Source organism: Fukomys damarensis, unplaced genomic scaffold, assembly GCF_012274545.1.
Source record: "Fukomys damarensis isolate Sample0158 unplaced genomic scaffold, DMR_v1.0_HiC HiC_scaffold_16, whole genome shotgun sequence".
Classification (NCBI taxonomy): domain Eukaryota; kingdom Metazoa; phylum Chordata; class Mammalia; order Rodentia; family Bathyergidae; genus Fukomys; species Fukomys damarensis.
The window spans coordinates 130,076,825-130,095,932 of NW_022900928.1; the positions used below are offsets into that span (position 1 = coordinate 130,076,825).

Sequence of the window (19,108 nt, forward strand, 5' to 3'; positions counted from 1 at the left end):
CCCAACACAAACCTTAACAACTCTGGAGAAAGCCTCCAGAACTGACTTGGAGAAGGGGTGCATTTTTTCCCTCTAATCAGGACCGGTTTTTAGTAAGTTTGCATAATCTTACTTAAGAGTTTATTTGAAAGTTCAAAGGGATAAAGTTCCCTGCAAGATTTCCTTTCAGCCCTCTTTCCTTATATAGCATGTTGAAGTGTGAGATATCTCCTTCACTAATCTTTTTTTCCATCATTTCTTTGGGGAAGATTTATTTGGATAAGGATGTTTAGGCATAAATTAATGAATTGATTTTCCTAGTTTTCTTTTCCTGTCCCATCTTGTAAGAGTGGCTATCATTAGTTCTAGAACCAGTAATCTAGGTAATTTAGTTACCTGAATTTTCTTTTTTCATTGCAAAGAAACGGACTTTCTAAAAAGTCTGTCAAAAGGCTTTGACTAGGAATAAAATTGTTACCTTGTATTTACTTATATTTAAATAGCACTACTGTGTGAAAGACCTGAACTTGTTTTGTAAAAATTGACTTAGTGATAGGGAATGTTTTTACTGACAAGTGCGTGTAATGAAGTAGGGTGAAATACATGTTCAGGGAACATAAATTTAACTCAACTCTAAAGTAGTGTTTAGCTGGGAAATGTCTGCGATCTAGCTTGTAGCAACCTTGAAATTAGCTGAGGTATGGCTTTGTGTAATACCTTAGTGAGCAGTATTTTCTCCTCTGTTAGCTGCTAATTGTAAAACTTTGATCAAATGTCACATGTAAGAGGATCGAGAAACAAAGACTGTGGTTGTTCAAAAAGTAAAATCATGGAAGGCCTGCTGGGAAAATTATTAATGTAGACCAATATAATGCTACTTAGAAAGGGAAATCCGCCTTTGTAGATTCCTCTCCTCCCTGCAATTTAAAAAATATATTAATTCCTTTATTATTACCAAACATTTCAGTACAGGTTGAGACATAGCAATGGAAATTTTGACCTTTAGAATTAGGAAGGTAATGGCATCAAGGGAGTTTATTTGAAAGTAGTGGTGTGACATTCATTCCCTGCACGTGTTAGTATGAACTGTACTTTATATCACTTCACAGCCAATTGATTTCCAGGAAAAAAAATCAATTAACAAAAGTACTAGATCAAGTGTAGTATAAATTGCCTCCTAGAAAACAGAAGCACTTGAGTGTATCTGCTGTGTATCTTACATAGATATAGTAAGCAAGATAGGGTTTTACTCAACCCAGAATCCTCTTTTAAATGTACTCCATTTCAGAGTATATTGAGACAAAAATGATTCAGCAAAAATGGTTCTCAGTGAAACTAGAAAGAAATGTTTTCAGTGCTCTTGTTTTGTAACTGCTGGATTTTTCTGCTATTGTGGACAGCTCTGGAGTGTCCACTTGGGGCAGAGAACTCCCAAGACAACAGCCTGAGCATTTACATTTATTTCTGGTTGAAGCTGTCAGGTTAACTAGGATGAAATTGATACAGTCACAGATGATAAGCCATCTTCACCCTCAAACACATGGGCCTGCCCATCAGAACAGAATTTGTGATTTCTGTTTTTAGGTCTTTCATGGTAAGGTAATTGGAGATGCTGCTAAAGTACATCTTTTATGAGAGAAGATACTTGCTAGGTACCTTTTCATTGATAAATTTGTTTTTTTATTAAAAATTATAATGATTGGGGATTTAGCTCAGTGGTTCTGCCACCTGCCTTGCAAGCACAAGGACCCAGGTTTGAACACTGCTACCAAAAAAAAAAAAAATGGTAATGATTAAGCCATGTGTTAAGACTACATTAAAAAAATACATTTAAAAACAATTAAACCCAATTTTCAGTCCCTAACTACTGGTATTTGATTTTCTTTCTGGCTGCAGTAAGTAATCCAGTGTACAATCCACAAATATACTGCATTGTTCTTGAAAAAAATAAGACATTTGTTGGAGTACATATTCTGCTTATGTAATCTCCCATACATACTCCTATTTGTCTATCCATCCTTCCTTCTGTCCTTCCTTTTCTCCCCCTGGCCCTGCCTTTTGCTTTTCTTTTTGCAGGGCTAATGATTGAACCCAGAGTTCTGTGCATGTGAGGCAAGTGTTCTTGGGTTCCTTCTTCCAAAGGGTACTTAGCTTTCTTTCAAAGGTGTTTAGTTTCTTTCATTTCTGCTTGCTTAAGCTCAGCTAATGATTGCCTGCCCCAGAGATGTCAAGCAGCTTGTGGGTGTGTGTATCATCAGATAGTGAGCAGGAGGACTATGGGGAGTGGGACAGATTCCAGCCACTCAGGAGCCTTTCCATCCTTCTCCAGCCAGGAACTGCTGTGTTTTCAATGCTCTTGTTAAACAGCAAAGTGGGTTGTTATCCTTCCATGGTTGGGCTGCAGATCATGGAGTATAGAATTTAAATTTTTCTATCTTACCACGCCGTTTTATTTATAAGTAAGTTTTTGGAGGAGGTTAATATCAACACTTGGGTGAGATTCACTTTCAGGCTTTTCTTTAGTTTGAGGAACTATTTTTAGTGTTGATCCGAGAATATGTATGTGAATAAGCAATATAAAGTCCCTTGTTGCAGAAGTTTGCACATAAACAAGCTTCAAAGTCTGCCCCATAATTCCGCTTTTGCTCTTGGAGATTGGGCACTTGTAAGCTCCAAGTCTCACAGCTGTAGATTTTGTTGGCTGAGTGCCTCCTTGCTCCATCTGAAGTTTTCCATAAACACCACTTTTGGCTGTGGGTCAAACATGCACACAGGTGCCCTTTTACTGCTCTTTCTCCTTAGGAAGTCTACTCAGTCAGACCAGGCAAACACCAACACTGCATTTTAATTCAATTTTTAGAAGAATCTTATTTAGCTTTAATACATTAAAGCATTTAGCATCGCTGGGCACATTATATGTGACATGCTGTTTACGTATTTTAGCACCTTTTACACATAGAGTTACTGTGATGTAAGAAAATGTAAGTTAATGTGATGTAGTGTTCTCAGAAAATGGTCATATTTTCTATGGTGAATTGCAAAAATATTTAAGCTTATGTTTTTGTGTCTTTTGAAAGTCATAGACACCTTCAAGACTGATGAAAACTTTAGATCCCTTTCCTTGAAAAAAAAACACTAAAAACCATCCTGCCTCATAGTGTGCTTCGCACAGCCCTGAGCTCATTCACTGACTGTAGGTTAGAAATATTCAGGCATGAATTTGTAAATTATTTAATTAGGTTTACTTTCTTATGGTACTGGGGGTTGAACTCAGGCCCTATATCCTGAGTTACACACACATGCACACACATTTTATTTTTTATTATGAGACTGGGTCTCATTCAGTTGCTAAATTGCACAGGCTGGGCTTGAACTTGTGATCTTCTTACCTGAGCTTCCTTAAGTGCTGGGATTATAGGCATGCACCACCATTAAATTTACTTCTAAATCATTTTGTTTATGAATTAATGGTTAAGTTTGTTGGCTTGCTTATTGATTGAGATAGGGTATCATTTTGTAGTCCATGCTGGCCTTGAACTCACTGTGTACCCCAGGCTGTCCTCAAACTCATGATCCTCCTGCCTTAGTTTCCTAAGTGCTAGGATTACAGGTGTGTGTAAACCATTCCTGGTTTAGGGGCATATATTTTGAAAGTATTTCTGCAGGAAGATTGGAATAAATTCAGTTAGTTCTTTCCCACTTTTAAAGATATTGACAGACTATGTCCCCAAATATACCTTGCATGACATGTCTACTTGTCAGACTCAGATCTTAGATTATCCTCTTTCTGTTGACATTTTTGTAGATTTTTCTGGTTCTTCTACTGGGCCTGACTTGTGAGTAAACTGCTAAGAACACTGTTGTAGAAATAAACGCTGGAAAAGCTGGGTGTGGTGGCACGCTCCTGTAATCCCAGCACTTGGGAGACTGAGGTTGGAGGATTGCTGTGAGTCCAGACAGCCTGGGCTACATAGTGAGTGCCAGGTCAGTCTCAACTACATAGTGAGACCCTGTCTCAAAAAAAAGGAAAAGAAAAGAAAAGACAAAAGAAATAAACAGTGGATTAGGTTATATGCCTAGGTTCTGTTTCTCATTTGATGTGACTCAGCTGTGTGTAATTGAGCTTAAGAAACTACAAGTAGGGGCCGGGCATGTAGCTCAGTGACACCGCCCCTGCCTCGCAAGCTCACGGTCCTGAGTTTGATCCCCACTACCCCAAAAGAAAGAAAGAAAGAAACAAACTACAAGTATCCTTTTCCTCACAGCAACATTAGAGATGGTGGTGTTTGACTTAATCTCCTGTGGTTATTAAGAAGATCAGATGAGGTATATCAGTGCACTGTGTCAACTGTAATGTATCAGGTCATTTGTTTACGTGTATGTCCCTGGATTATGGGCCTGGAGAGCAGGTGCATGTCTAAGTCTTTTCTTTGTTTTTAATCCTCTTGTCCTGTTGTGTTTGTTTATTGAGGAGGTGATCATGTTAGTGTTTGCTAGAGGTTTGAGTAAAACAAATAGTAATGCAGTGCCATTTCTTTGGGAAAATATTTGGTAGTGATGACAAAGGTTGAGCAAGCTATGACACAGTTTCATACTTAAGTATATTATATACCAAACAGAAATGCACACGTATGCTTACCAAAATTGATACCCAAGAATGTTCATAAAATCACAGTTCATAATATCAGAAAACCAGAAACAACCTAAATTTGTGTCAGCTATAAAATGAGAGTGATTCAGTGATATCCTGTATGGCAGTGCAGAATACACCCCTGAGCTCTGTAGCAGTGTGAATGGATCCACATGAGTTCAGTGAAAGAATCTAGATATAAATGAATATTCCATTTATATAAAAGAGTTCAAAAGAGACACAACTAATATTTGGGAATAGATATCAGCATATTTACTTCGGCAAAGGCCATTTGGGAGAGCGTGTGAAGATTTTTGAGAGCTCCTGATTTTTCTTTTTAAAATTTCATTTTGAATCAGGGTCTTGCTAAGTTGCCTAGGCTGGCCTCAAACTAGCATTCCATCTACTTGTAGCTGGGATTATAGGTGTAGATTTTAAAATCTAAAGTGGTGGTTACTTGCATATTATATGCTTGGTAAAAATTCAGTGAACTGAACATTTGTGATTTTTGTATTTTTTGGTAAGAATGTTATATTTCTTTTAAAAGTTTTCTTAAAGGGAGGAGGAGGTGAGCAAAGTACACCTACAAATTCTTGACTCTTTTTCACCGTTCTGCTAGGAAAGTGACAATGACCCCTGAAGGTATAACTCCACCTATTTGCTCTTCCATAATTTTGGGTTTCCTTTGTTTATCAGAAAAATTATAGTCTAAATCTATTATAATTGATAAAGGAAAAATATAGTACAGTGTTTAAAAGTTATTTTGTGGAAACAGTCACTTGGTAATAAAATTTGAACTCATTTGTTACAGTGTTTCGAACTTGAACAGGCTAATGTTCATGTAAACACAGGCTGCTTCATCTCAGATTCCCCTCCTTGCAGTGAAGAATCTGGTCTTCACTCCTCAAGGTATATTGATTGGAGTTAGAGCTAGAGTTTATTTTATTTTAATATTTTTGAGACGGTCTCGCTATAGTTCAGGCTGTCTTGAACTCATGGGATGTTCCTCCCTCAGCCTCTGCAGAGCTAGAGTTTAAACCAGGTCTAGTGATTTCAAGGTTATCCTTACTTTTGTTGTTTTCCTGGTACTGATGATTGAACTCAAGACCTTGCACTTGCAAGGCAGGTATGGAGCCCCTGAGCTAAATCCCTGGGCTTGATCATACGTTTTTGGTTTCTGGTACTCTTTATCTATGTGAAAAAAAAAATTTTTTTTTTTTTGAGACAAGGTCTCACTATGTAGCTCAGGCTGGCCTTGAACTCACTACATATATAGTCCAGGCTGGCCTTGAACTCCTGTCACTCCTCCTCAGTGCTATAATTACAGGCTTTCACATCTTTTTGGCAAGAAGAAATGGTGTAAATGTTTAAACAAATTTTATGATGTACAGATTTTCCAGTAGTTTGGGAATCACGAGATCGTTTTCAATAAGTTTAGAAGCCAGAGTTTTCTTCCTACAGTTTTTAAATTTTTACTCTATCCTGTCTTTTATATTTTTCTTGTTCCTAGGTACTTGTGATTACAAGGATAAAGAAGATAAAGAAGCTCCTAGGTTAGGAAATCATGTTTAAAGGGCTCACATACAGAAAACAACATGAAAAAAAATTTTAATGAAAAAAATTCATGTTTGAGTCACTTTAGTATACCATTTTGCAATTAAAAAGATAGTAAATAGGACTGGGGATTTAAAATGCTCAGTGGTGCTGCACCTGCCTCTCAAGCACAAGGAACTGAGTTCGATTCCTGGTACCAAAAAAAAAAAAAAGATAATAAACATTTTAATTTTAATTTTAGTATATGTGCTGCCAAAATGAGCATGATAGTAAACACTTTAAAAGGAGAGCAGTATTTAATGTTGATAATGGAAGAAGATACTGTATGATGGTTTGACTTCCCTTTGTGTGTGTGTGTGTGTGTGTGTGTGTGTGTGTGTGTGTGCTGTGTTTGGTGGTGGATATATTTATGCTATTAAGCCTGTCATTTGGCTTCACTTTCATTCCTTGAATCTTTTTTCAGAAGAAAGTTCAAAACAATATACATGCAAATATTTTTTAAAATTTATTTTTACAATTTTACGTTTTTATTAGTACACTTTGTAGTAATTCTCCCCACCCCTTTTGAGTCAGGGTCTCACTCTGTATCCAAGGCTGACGTTGAACTCACTATGCAGCCCAGGCTGGCCTTGAACTCAAAACAATCCTCCTGCCTCAGCTTTCCGAGTGCTGGGATTACAGATGTGTGCCTCCACAAGGGCCATAATACTATTTCTTGCTTCAACATTTATAGCTTGCAAAAAATTACAATGTCTAATACATTTATGCTACAGCAGGAAGATAAAACTAGTTTGTGCTTATTATTACATTTGAGTCCAAAAGTTTGAGGCCAGCCTAGGTAACATAGATAAATTCTGTCTCAAAAAAAAAAAAAAAGAATAATAATAATAATAATGAAAGCTTAGTACAGGTAAAAATAATTTTCTGTTTTTAAGATTGTAGGATTATAAGTACTTTCATATTTTAATTTTTTATTCAGTAAAACCTTTAATAGTTTATCATGCTAGGAAAAAAGGTAACTTGTTTTTTGTTTTTTTGCCATGCTAGGGATTAAATTTAGGGCCTCACACATGATAGGCAAACGGTGTACCACTGGGCTACATCCCTAGCCCTAAACAGGTTTTTAAATGACTTATACATTTTGCCATTACTGTTTACATTGGTAAATTGATTACTTTTTCAAAGATTTGGTGTAAAAGTAGATGATAAAAATGAGTGGTTTAGCTAGCTTATCCATCATGTCTTTAGCATTGTTATGTCCCAAGTTTCAGCTCGGGGCATCACACATAATTATTTGTGGTTGTCTGATTTGTATACATTAAGACTTCTTTGTTTTAATTTCTCTTTGTAAATGGGCTGGGGATTTAGCTCAGTGGTTCTGCCTCCTGCTTCATAAGTGCAAGGTCCTGAGTTTGATCCCCCAGTACCAAAAAAATTTTTTTTCTTTGAAAGCATAACTAAATTTGTCCTTCAGTCATGTGATGAAAGCACTGCTTTGTGAAAATGGATCTTCCCCTCTTAATCTAAGCAGGTGAGGCAGGCATGGAATATGTTTGCATTCAGATCCAAAGAACTTGCCATTCTATGTGCTATAAATATTTGTTGAATGATCAGAAGATTATCATTTGAATTCCATCTATGCTGTTAAAAGTGGTGTGTGATTTTGGACAATTCTCTTGGGTTATTTTATTTATTTATGTTTTTTGGTACTGGGGATTGAATTCAGGACCTTGTGCTTGTGAGGCAGGTGTGGGTGCCAGTGAGCTAAATCCCTAGCCCCCTGCATTATTTTTTTGAGTTTGAGTATTGTTAGCTGTAAAATGAAAAAAAATTGTTTTTATTATTTATGATTGTGTTGCTGCTAACAACAAACATGATCTCACTTTCTGTGGACAAGGAAAACAAGTGGTTCTGGCCCAGATCTGTCTGTCGGGGTGGTCGGGGTGACCACCAGCATGGCCATTATCTCGAAGCTCTGCTGGGATTGGTTGCATTTCTAAACTCACTTACTTTTCTGGTGGTAAGCCTCAATTCTTCACCATGTAATTTTCCCTAATGGGTATCCCACCACATGGCAGCTAACTTATTTCCGAGAAGGTGTTCCGGATCGAAGCCATAGGTTTTGAAAACTTAGTATCGGAAATGTTATTTCACCATTTAGGTTGTATTCTGTTTGTCAGTTGTCAGTCCAGCCCACAGTAAGGGGAAGAGTATTACTGGAGATGAGCAGCCAGAGATTGTCGGGGCTGTTAGAGATGCTGCCCCCAATGAGAAAGCAGGTCATATTTTCCCAGTGAATAATACTCCCTCCTTTCTAAGATACTTTATTCTTAATTGAATAATACAGTCGGACATATAGGCAAACAAGATCTTGAATCTTATTTACTGTGTATAATATGGCACAGAAGAAGATAATTAGAAATTAAAATTTCCTCAGTATTAGATAACAGTGTTCAAATTTTTCACTTTTATTGTGGTGTAATAAAAAGTATTTGCCACAAAGAGAATGTGCAACTTTCTTAGAGACTGAGGACATCAGTATGTTCTGTTTTGGATTTTGAACCTCTTTAATGTGAGAATTAATATGATGTTATGAATTTGTATGTTAGCACATGAGTGATGGTAATTAAATAATCTGTTTATGTAATTTAGAATTATCATCTATAGTTTGCTTGGCGTACCAGGCTCCTTTTTCTTTAATGCAACTCTTGAGGTACTAAGTTTGACATAGCTTAGCTTTGAGTTTTGTTCAGAAGCAATTTGTTGTGTGCCTGTGTTGTGCTAGATGCTAGAGTAAATGGAAATTTATAACTCACAGTCTCTCTACTTTTGAATTTATAATCTGTTCTGGAATAAAAATAAGTTGAAGTGTACTAATTTCCTGTTTAGGCAGAATTACCAGTACAGGTTAGTTAAATAAACTACATCATGGGCTAAGAATTTAGCTCAGTGACACTGCGCCTGCCTTGTAAGCATAAGGTCCTGAGTTTGATCCCCAGTACCCCCCCAAATAATAATATAAACAGCATCGTATAGTAAAAAGTGCTATATAAAGAAGTATGTACAAGTAAGGAAGGATTGGCAAGATACACTGTTAAGTGAAAGCAACACAGGCACAAAACAGCATGCAGTACACCAGGAAAGTAGCATTTGTATGTGTGTGGGTGCATGTGTATAAGTGTACCTATAGATAGTGTTTTGAAAGCTTTACAATAAACTACTGATGGTGGTTACTTCAATGGAATAGGACTGGGGGGGTGTTACTTTGGAAGATGATTGGTTTACTTTTGTTACATGTCCTTTTTAAAAATGCATATGTCGTTTTTATTTAAAACTAATTGCTCAGTTTACATTTAGCTTTAAGAAAAGTGATATGTATATATATTCAGTTATTTTACAGATACTTTTTAAACATTAAATTGGCCTAGTCTTTATTTTATTTTATTTTTTTGGTACCGGGGATTGAACTCCAGTCCTTGCTCTTGCAAGGTAGGTGGCAGAACCACTGAACTAAATCCCCAGCCTCATAATTGGCTTTTGGAAAGTTTGATTGGAGCTGTCAGGTTTGTTTTTCAAAATCTTTACTAACAAGGGCACATGTTTATTTACCATGTTTTCTTATTTTATTTATAGGGAGACCAAATTTTGAGGAAAGTGGACCAACATCAGTGGGGAGAAAGCATGAATTTATACGGTCAGAAAGTGAAAATTGGCGAATCTTTAGAGAGGAACAAAATGGAGAAGATGAAGATGGAGGTTGGCGGCTAGCTGGGTCAAGAAGGGATGGAGAGAGGTGGCGGCCTCACAGTCCTGGTAAGAATTCTCTTACATAAAAGAACAAAGGGACTGAAGTAAGTGAGAGTTTGATGAAAGTATTAGAGATTTTTTTTTAAAGAGGCATGAGAAAGATTTATTAGAAGTAGATATATGATGCACTGTAGAACAGAGTGTGGGTTTGCAAAGAAATGAGGTACCAGTGTTAGGGATTAAGTGAAAAAGGTAAACTGGCTTTGAAAAAGAAAAGGAGGGTTCATTTATGCCATCATACTCAGTCTTACTACTACAAAGAAATTTCAGCATGAAAGCTTCCCATCTATTCAGTTGATTGAAATCACTTTTGTTTTCCTGGGGCAAAGAGTATCGTTTAATGGAAAGCACCTGCCTGCAACAGCAACAGAGAGGGTTTCATTCAGTTTTGTGTAGTGTTTAATCTTTTAATCTTAGCATTCTTTAAAACTTACAGTAGTGGGGAGGATTAGGGGAAAAAAACTTAGAAATGTATAATTATACACTGGGAATATGTGTCCTCTTTACAAGTGGGTATTTTTTCTAAATAAAGGATTTATTTTTTCATTTTTTTTCTTTTAAAAAATGTGATTTATGTTTATTTGAAGAATAAACTTTAAACCCAGGTCAGAGACATAATCACAAGTTCATTCTTTTGCCCCTCTGACTTTAGAAAAGGAGAGAGAATAGTAGTGTCAGTAATTTTAAAGTTTTTCTGTTAGACTCTTAAGAATGCTTCAAACTGTTCTTTTTGGACATTAGATATGCTGGTAATTAAAGACACTGGCGCTTTGTGTTAAAGTTCATCCCCTACCAAACTGCTGATTCTATGCCTCATGATAATCAGATGCAATTGTAGCTTGAATCATGGGGTCATACAGAACTTCAGTGTACTGAGTGTAATACTCTTTGCATTTCATGTGCATGATAATATATCAACAACCATATGCCAAAGAAGCTTACCTTTAATAAAGGAAACTAAAATAATGCAAATGATTTTTACTTTTAAAAAATATTTATCAGCAAAGATGTAGCCACTAGGCTACATCTGAGTAAATATTTTAACAGGCATTGAGTGTATTTTTTGGAATTGTAGATAGGTACAAACATGATGAAGTTACTCTGTGGATAGAGTTAGGATGTATTGTTTATATCACAGGATCTAGACATTTCTCATTGGGCTGTGTCCTGGTCAACCAAGTGTTACAGTTCTCATCAAGGCAATGGGACATTTTGTGCCAAGCTTGACTGTAAACTGGAAGGTGTATAGAATATGTTCCCAACAAGGATTTAGTGAAGGATGGACAGAATCTGGGTTGAGTGAGAAGATAAATTCCAGCGATAAAAAACAAGGTGAATATTTTAGAAGATGAGCAGTATTTCTGAGACCAAATGTCTGATGTTGATTCTGTTAAAGGCAGTTAAGTGAAATTTTAGTATTTTCTTCTACTGTTGTCCCTACAACTTAGTGTTTTTTTTTTTTTTTTTTTTTTTTTTTTGGCATAGGAGATCAAACTTGGGATCTTGTGCTTGCAAGGCAGGCAGTGGAACCGCTGAGCTAAATCCCTGGCCCTGGCCCTACAACTTAGAATTTGGTTCTATATTATAGTCTTTTTCAACTGGACATTCCTGTTTTTTTTTTTTGTTTTTTTTCTTTTTATACAAGGTCTTGCTATGTGGTTTAGGCTGGCTTTGAACTCAGTTTGTGGGTCAGACTAGCCTCAAACTCACAGTGATCCTCCTGCCTCAGCTTCCTGAGTTCTGGGATTATTGGCATGTACCACCGTGCCTGTGCAATCCATCCCCTTTTTTTTTTTTTTTTTTTAAGTTTTTTTGAGACATTGTCTCACTATATAGTCCAGGCTGGCCCCGAACTCACCTGTGATCCTCCTGCCTCAGCCTTCCAGCTGGGATTACTACACCCAGGCCACTACACCCAGCTTTCATCCACATATTTTAAAGTCAGTTCAGGATAAAGAAGAGCAAATCAGGGCCCGGGGATTAGCTCTGGTTCCACCACCTGAGTTCGATCCCCGGTACAAAAAAAAAGAAGAGCGATCAGAAAAAGACCACTACCAATACATTAAGAAAATACTGTTTTCTTTTTTAGCCAGAATTTTAAAAGCTTAGTCTGACTACAGCTATTGTTACAGGCTGTTAACATTGTACATAGTTAATCTCACATTAGAATTTGAATGACATTTTAAATATAATTATATAAATGTAAATACAGTTGTTTTGGCTGATTTTTTAAAATAATGTGCATCTTAAGTCAGATACAAAGCCCACAAAGACTAGCCTTAATAAGCTATCTCACTTATGTAATATTTTTAGTTTCATGAGTAGCTTTATTAGCTATTCATAAGAGGACAACAGAATTAGAATGTGTTGTTTTATAAAGTAGAGCTCGCAGCTGGATATAGTTGGAGTTGGGGACATGGAAGACAGTGAGCCATCAACTCTGGGGCTGAACTTAGGAAACCCAGTAAGAGGGAACTTGAGCCAGGTGCCTAGAAGGATAGATTCCTATCACAGTGCATACTTAGACTATTTAGAAATGATAGTAGTAGACAGGACTCTGGAATTCAACATTTGATCTTGAAGACGCCTTTTGAATAATGACTCTAGGTTTACACTTCAGCAATCTAGGTATAAAATTCCGTAGTTCCCATGGAAGGTAGTAAGTAGTATTTAGTTGTTACAAGTAGGGTTGGGGAGTGTGAGGATAACTTCTTTAATTGAGTGTCTTATAAGATGCTACTTGTATTTGTCATCTTAATGCTTTACCTTTTGTAGTTTGATGTTTTTAGGTCACTGACTAGCAAGTTGGGCCTCAGTTATAAGAATATTTCATTTTGGCCTCATTTCTTTTGTGCATGTCTCATAGAGTAAGCGATCAAGAATAGAAATATTCTCATTCTTTTTCAGAAAAATACTGTAAATAGGATCTTTGTCCTTAGGTAGTCTTTTTCTGTTGGAAGGTAGATGTAAATATATAGTGTGCTAGAGTGGATTTAGGAGTGTCCCTGGGGGATATTGTATGGAAATAAAAGCTCCCTAGGGAGAACTAAGGTGGGGAGGAAGGGGAAAGAGACTAAGCCTGTGATTGTGGAAAAGCACAGAAGGATACAGAATTTGAATCTATTTCTGCTTTGCTGTAGTTTTTGTTGTTTCTGTCCAAGTTTTAATTTTCCCCTAATGTATAAAATTAGGGTACTAGGCCATATAGAAATCTGTAGCATAATCTGTCCATACTGTAGTTCCATGGCCTTTTGTTAGAAGTCAAAATTACAAATGAGAAGTTGGCTTTAGTAAGTAGGCACGTTGAATTTGATACTATAAATCGACACGGGGAGCTTGTCTTATCCATAGGAGTGATTTCATGGAAGAAAGAAAATGCTTTAAGATCTGCCACAGGGAAGGCATAAACTTCAGTGTGGAAAGATACCTGGTGCTGTCAGTCTCTGCTAGGGGTAGGCCACACGAGTGGCTATTATCAGCATTAATCGGATACCTAAAGCTTATTAAAAGTGTATACTTCAAGTGGATGGCCTTTCATGTTACTTTGTTTTAAATTTATCGCCTAAAGCTTTTAGAGTATGTTGAGTGGCTCAGTACTTGATGAAGGTAGGTACTGTTGTCACTTAGTGATGATTACATAAACTCTGAGTTCTGAACTTCATTCAGTTGCTTAATTTTATCTCTTCAATAGGTTGATTTTGAGTTTGCTGTCATAGTTTTCTTCTCTGTTTCCTATCCATGATTTTATTTTCCAAATACTGAGTCATAGAACTTTTCTAAGGTTTTTGTCCTCCTCCTCATCTCAGATGGTCCTCGTTTTGCAGGCTGGCGGGAACACATGGAACGACGTCGGAGGTTTGAGTTTGACTTTCGAGATCGGGATGATGAGCGGGGCTACCGAAGGGTGCGCTCTGGCAGTGGAAGCATAGATGACGACAGGGATAGCTTGCCTGAATGGTGCTTAGAGGATGCCGAAGAAGAAATGGGCACATTTGACTCATCTGGTGCATTCCTCTCTCTTAAAGTAAGATATTTATTTTAAAAGCCCTAACAAGCACTGACCTTATACCAAAGCCAAATATGATGTTGACATTTGGTTCTGTTTTCTTGCTACAGAAAGTACAGAAAGAACCTATTCCTGAAGAGCAGGAGATGGACTTCCGGCCAGTGGAGGAAGGGGAGGAGTGTTCTGATTCTGAGGGCAGCCATAATGAAGAGGCCAAAGAACCTGATAAGACAAATAAGAAAGAGGGAGAGAAAACAGGTAGAGTAGGAGTTGGTAAGGTCCACTGTGTATTTTACCTTTCCCCTCTATCAAACCAAAACTTGCCTAAATTTATTTAAGATTATTTCATGTTGCAGAAACTAGTGAGGATATACCCCATACTTCATCGTCATCTGTTAGACCAGCTACTCCTTCAGACCATCAGCCTCAGGAAGCATCACAGTTTGAGAGGAAAGATGAACTCCAAACTGAACAAAGGGAAAAAAGTGAAGAGGAGACTCGGGTGGAAAGTAGTCTATCAGCCAAGGTCCCCAACAGAGTGGAGGGTATGTATTTGTGAATGTAGAGAAGCCAAAAGTAAGATTCTAGGTTCTGTGGAGGCAGTATTCACCAATACATTAGGCTTCTGTTTATGTGTCCTAGAAATGCTGCTAGGCTTGAATTGCTGGGAAAGCTCTTTTTACTAGTACACCCAATCAGTGCTTCTCACTTGTTTCCATCTTAGAATTCACCAAAATAGAGTTAGACTCTTTCAAGTTGGGTTTATGATCCTCTGCATTAGTTTGATTTCCAAGCACTTAAGCTTTCTTTCTTCTAATGGTTATTTACATGCCCAGCTTCACATCAAAATGTTAGTGTTCCAAAAAGACTACATGGAGAAATCTGGAAGTCCATCTCCTCTGCTAGAAAATAAGCGTGTAGTACATTCTCTAGTATTACTGCTCATACACATTTTTAGGCAATATCAGTGTTTATTTCCATAATTATTATTATATATATTAAAAATAATATTACAGAATGCCTGATTTTGAAGAGTAGTTTGAGTCGTTCATCATGAAAGTTTATACCCTTTAACAAGGCCTGGCATAGTCAAGCATTTGCTTCCTACCATACAGTTTCAGTACTAGCCTCTTTATCTCCTTCACACTCTGCTCATTAGCCTCAAAGCCTTTAGGTCCTTACTGCCCTATTCTCTGTGTTCATGCTTTTCTCTTCCTGAAACCTTCATCAGTCCCTGTCCCAAGCTAAATTGTTGTTTTCTGCTGTTTCTTGAATAGTTTATATTGTTTCTTTTATAAAGATCTGTTACTTTTTTCTCCAGTAGACCTTAATACTTTTGAGTGTTTGAACCAAGACTTTCAGCTTTTTGTCTAGTAGAAATCTACTAATAGAATTCAACAAATATTCGAATCTATCCAAATCATTTGCTGTGGGACCTGTGTCTTTTGAGACCATTTTGAGTCATGGTAGTTGTTTTGGAGTTACATGTCCCAGAATTACTTGTTCACTTCCTTGAATGAATATGCCTACGGGTCTTATTCTGGGAGATTTTAGGGTCACACCCAGATATGTATATGTAAATCTTCATAAAAGGGCATTAAAGGTTAATGTTCTAGATTTATAGTTTGTAGTGAATTAAATCATGTGTATATCAATAACCCAGGGCAATAATGATAGGATACCACTATGGGAAGATTCTTTGGTTGCAAGCAGGTCATTTTTGAACATATCTTAGAGTAATAAGTGGGATTTGAAGGTGTAGGGGTAGTTAGATGAATTGGGAGAGGACATTTCAGTACCAAGGAGCAGTTAAAGCTGAAGTGAAGAGGTGGGGTGGATTGAGGTGGGGGCAGGAATCACCTTCTGTTTTTATTTGGATGTGGTCTCAGGTGTGAAAAGGAGGCTGGTGGGAAACACAGTTGAAACTCAGATTCAGTGGCTGTATGTAGCATCTCTTCTTTTGGTTACTGTGATTTGTTGTATTCCTTGGCAGTGCACCTATAAAGGGAAGGCCATAGAAGATGAGATTTCAGATTCAACATTAACAATGCTTAGTCATTGAGAGAAAAGTCAAAGATGATGGAGGTCGCTGAGAGAGGATTATGGTGCCATTCACAAGAAAAGAGTGTGGAAAATGGAGGAGCACGTTTGAAAGAAATAAGAATAAATTCAATTTTGAATACTTCAAAGCATTAATAAGAAGTAGAAATGACCAGAGAGGAGTTGTGAATGAGGAAATAGTTTAGGGCCAGAAAAATAATTTTGGAAATTACTGACATTTGGATAGGAGTGAGAAGAAAAGTGGATTGAGAATAGAACCTTTGGGTGATTCCTAGTTTTAGGATAGATAAAGGAAGAGATCCAGAGAAAAATCTTTAGTTATACAAGTAGAGTTAGGAGAGGAGAGTGGAGGGAAATTGAGGAAGAGAACAATTCAGCATAGAACTGGGATGGTAACATCAGGTGCTGTGAAGGATTAGAAATAGTCTCAGAGTTTGGCAGCTTTGCGTCATGGTATCTTTGAGATAGGATCTCTACTGGAGAGGTGGGGAGTCGAAGTCACATTGTATTAGGTGTGGGTGGCAGGGCAATGGAGACAGCATGTATAACTGTCCTTGTCAAAAGTTTGGGAAAGAAAGAGAGGATTAGGGTTTTTGAAGCTATCTGCGAGAAGCTATCTGTAATGGAGCAAACAGAGTTTCAAAGGAGAAACTGCAGTTATTTAGTTACTTGCACATCCTCTCCTTTTCTCCTGTCCTGCTCTGCTCTGCTCTTCTGTGCTGAGGACAACTTGCGGCCTTGGGTGGGCTAAACTAATTCTGTTCCTCTGAGCCATATCCCTAGTTCCTCCTTCCTTTTCAAAAGCCTGCATACTGACAGGTTAGAACAACTAGAAACTAATAGGAGCTCCCTCTGCAATTTTTATTCTTACTGGGAAGAACATCCTATTCTGTGCAGATAGACTTCTAAATAAAACATGTAATTTATTGAATTACATTAATTGCGACTTGAAATAGATATTAAGATTCTTGCAGGTATTCTCAATAACAGCTTTGCTGACCTGTGACATGTGTTTGAGAAGAATTGGTTGCTTTTTCTTTTTTTGGTACCAGGAATTGAACTCAGGACCTTGTGCTTACGAGGCAGGTGGCAGAACCACTGAGCTAAATCCCGAGCCCTGAATTGGGTGTTTTGATACCTGTTTAGAGGCATGTTATAAGGAAAAGATTAGATTGATTCTGTTGCCAAGAGATCCACTTACTACTATTGGGTAGATTCTTTAGCGCCACAGGTCAGCACCATGTAGAACAACCTAAAGTTTTAACCCTTATTTGTTGTCATCCTGTGATGTTAATTCCGTTATTGTAGGGAGAAATACTATACTTCTTCATAAGAAGTAGTTTCAGTGTTCATGACAGGGTTCACATTTCTGTTGGGCCCATTCAGCAGGCTGCCCAACTTAATAACACAGTTAACCTTCCTGAGAGTCTGTATTTCCAAGGATTTTCATCAGTGTAACTTCTTTTTCTCTAGAAATGGTTACCGATATCCAGCAGCCCCTGACTCAGCTCCCTCCAGACACAGCCTCTCCTCTTCTCATACTTCCACCTCCTGTTCCTGCTCCTAGTCCTGCCCTGCGGCCAGTTGAGATGCCAGTTGTTGGTGCTCCTGGGATGGGCAGTGTTTCCACAGAGCCAGATGATGAAGAGGGCCTCAAACACTTGGAGCAGGTAAAATTCACGTTTTTCTTCTTTGTCTCCTTTCAAACTGCCATGAAGTTTAGAAAGTTGTAAATGTAAACATGTAATAATAAAATTGAAATGAAATGAAATGAAATAAATCTTGCCCACTAGATTTTAAGTACTGGAAGAGTTGTTTGGTTATTTAGTATTTATTTATATGAGTAATTGTCTTTCAAATCATTTCATGCTTATAAGTTTCTGCTATGTAGTAGTCATCAAGTCAGGTTATTTTTTGCTCTTCTGAGGTTGCCTTTAGCTGTTTACTTTTCTTTTTTCTTTTTGAACATTAATGGAATGCTAAAGATGGCGAATACAAGCAGCTGTGGATGGTCGCTGTCTTCTGTGTTTTTTGCCTCAAGTGTAACAGAGGGAATGGTTTAAAAGTTTCAGGATACTAACTTTATGTCCGTACTTTCCTTAAGATTGTATATACACTGTTACTTGCTTTTCTACCAAAGGATTTCTCTTTGAGCTTGTCATGATTAGAGGTAAGAAATGTTGAAGAAAGGAAGGAGGATAGTGTCAGTAAAATATGTAAAAGACTTTTGAGTTATTTGTTCCATTAACACCCTTTTTAAAGAAAGGTTTAGTTTATACAATTTAGAACTGACCAAAGGCTTATTAGTTTAAAAACTTAGTGTATAAATCAGAAACTTGGGCTTTCATTAATACTAGTTTGTATTTCGATCTCGGTTGCTTTAATTTTGAGACCTTGAGCAAGATTTAATGTGCTTGAGCTTACCCCTCCCCCTTCTGTAAAATGAAGAGGGTCTCAAGTGTTTCATTGGCATTTGCGGGGGCAGTGAGGGCTTGTTACTTTCTTCCTTGTATAGTGTCTTTTATAAAGTATTGTCATTACATACTGTATATGTTTTAATTTAACGTCATTTGTTTCTCATTCTTTGTTCTGTTTTTGTTTTTCTCTTATTAGCAAGCTGAGAAAATGGTGGCTTATCTTCAAGACAGTGCACTAGATGATGAGAGACTGGCCTCAAAACTGCAAGAGCACAGAGCTAAGGGTGTGTCAATTCCATTGATGCATGAAGCAATGCAAAAGTGGTATTACAAAGATCCTCAGGGAGAAATCCAAGGTAAGTTGTTGCTTTCTGCTTTAAATATTAAAATGTTTGCCATTAGTTCCACCATCATATAAGAAGGAGGTTTGTTTAAGGTTAACTTATATAATAATAAAGACAGACACCAACAGACTTCATATTATATATGAAGGAAAAAAATATATAAAATTTGAACACAAGGCAGAATGTGCTAATTAATGTGACAGTGGTATAAGCAAAATGCTTAATTATCGCAGCTCCAGCATCTCGGCTGGATAAATAGGCAGGTAACTTACTCATCTTTGTGCCTTAGTCTCCCTGGCCATTAAAAGTT

General features: G+C 37.3%; 1 protein-coding gene across 2 annotated transcripts in view; it reads left to right on the forward strand.

Annotated features, from left to right (window-relative positions):
• The window catches only part of Gigyf2 (GRB10 interacting GYF protein 2), a 145,727-nt gene that overhangs the window by 80,473 nt on the left and 46,146 nt on the right, over positions 1-19,108 (forward strand). For both annotated transcript variants that reach the window (XM_019208607.2, XM_010631780.2), the window contains 6 exons: positions 9,797-9,976; positions 13,795-13,994; positions 14,087-14,234; positions 14,333-14,521; positions 17,511-17,707; positions 18,651-18,810. In XM_019208607.2, coding sequence (XP_019064152.1) covers positions 9,797-9,976; positions 13,795-13,994; positions 14,087-14,234; positions 14,333-14,521; positions 17,511-17,707; positions 18,651-18,810 — 1,074 coding nt within the window. The remainder of the gene's footprint in view (positions 1-9,796; positions 9,977-13,794; positions 13,995-14,086; positions 14,235-14,332; positions 14,522-17,510; positions 17,708-18,650; positions 18,811-19,108) is intronic.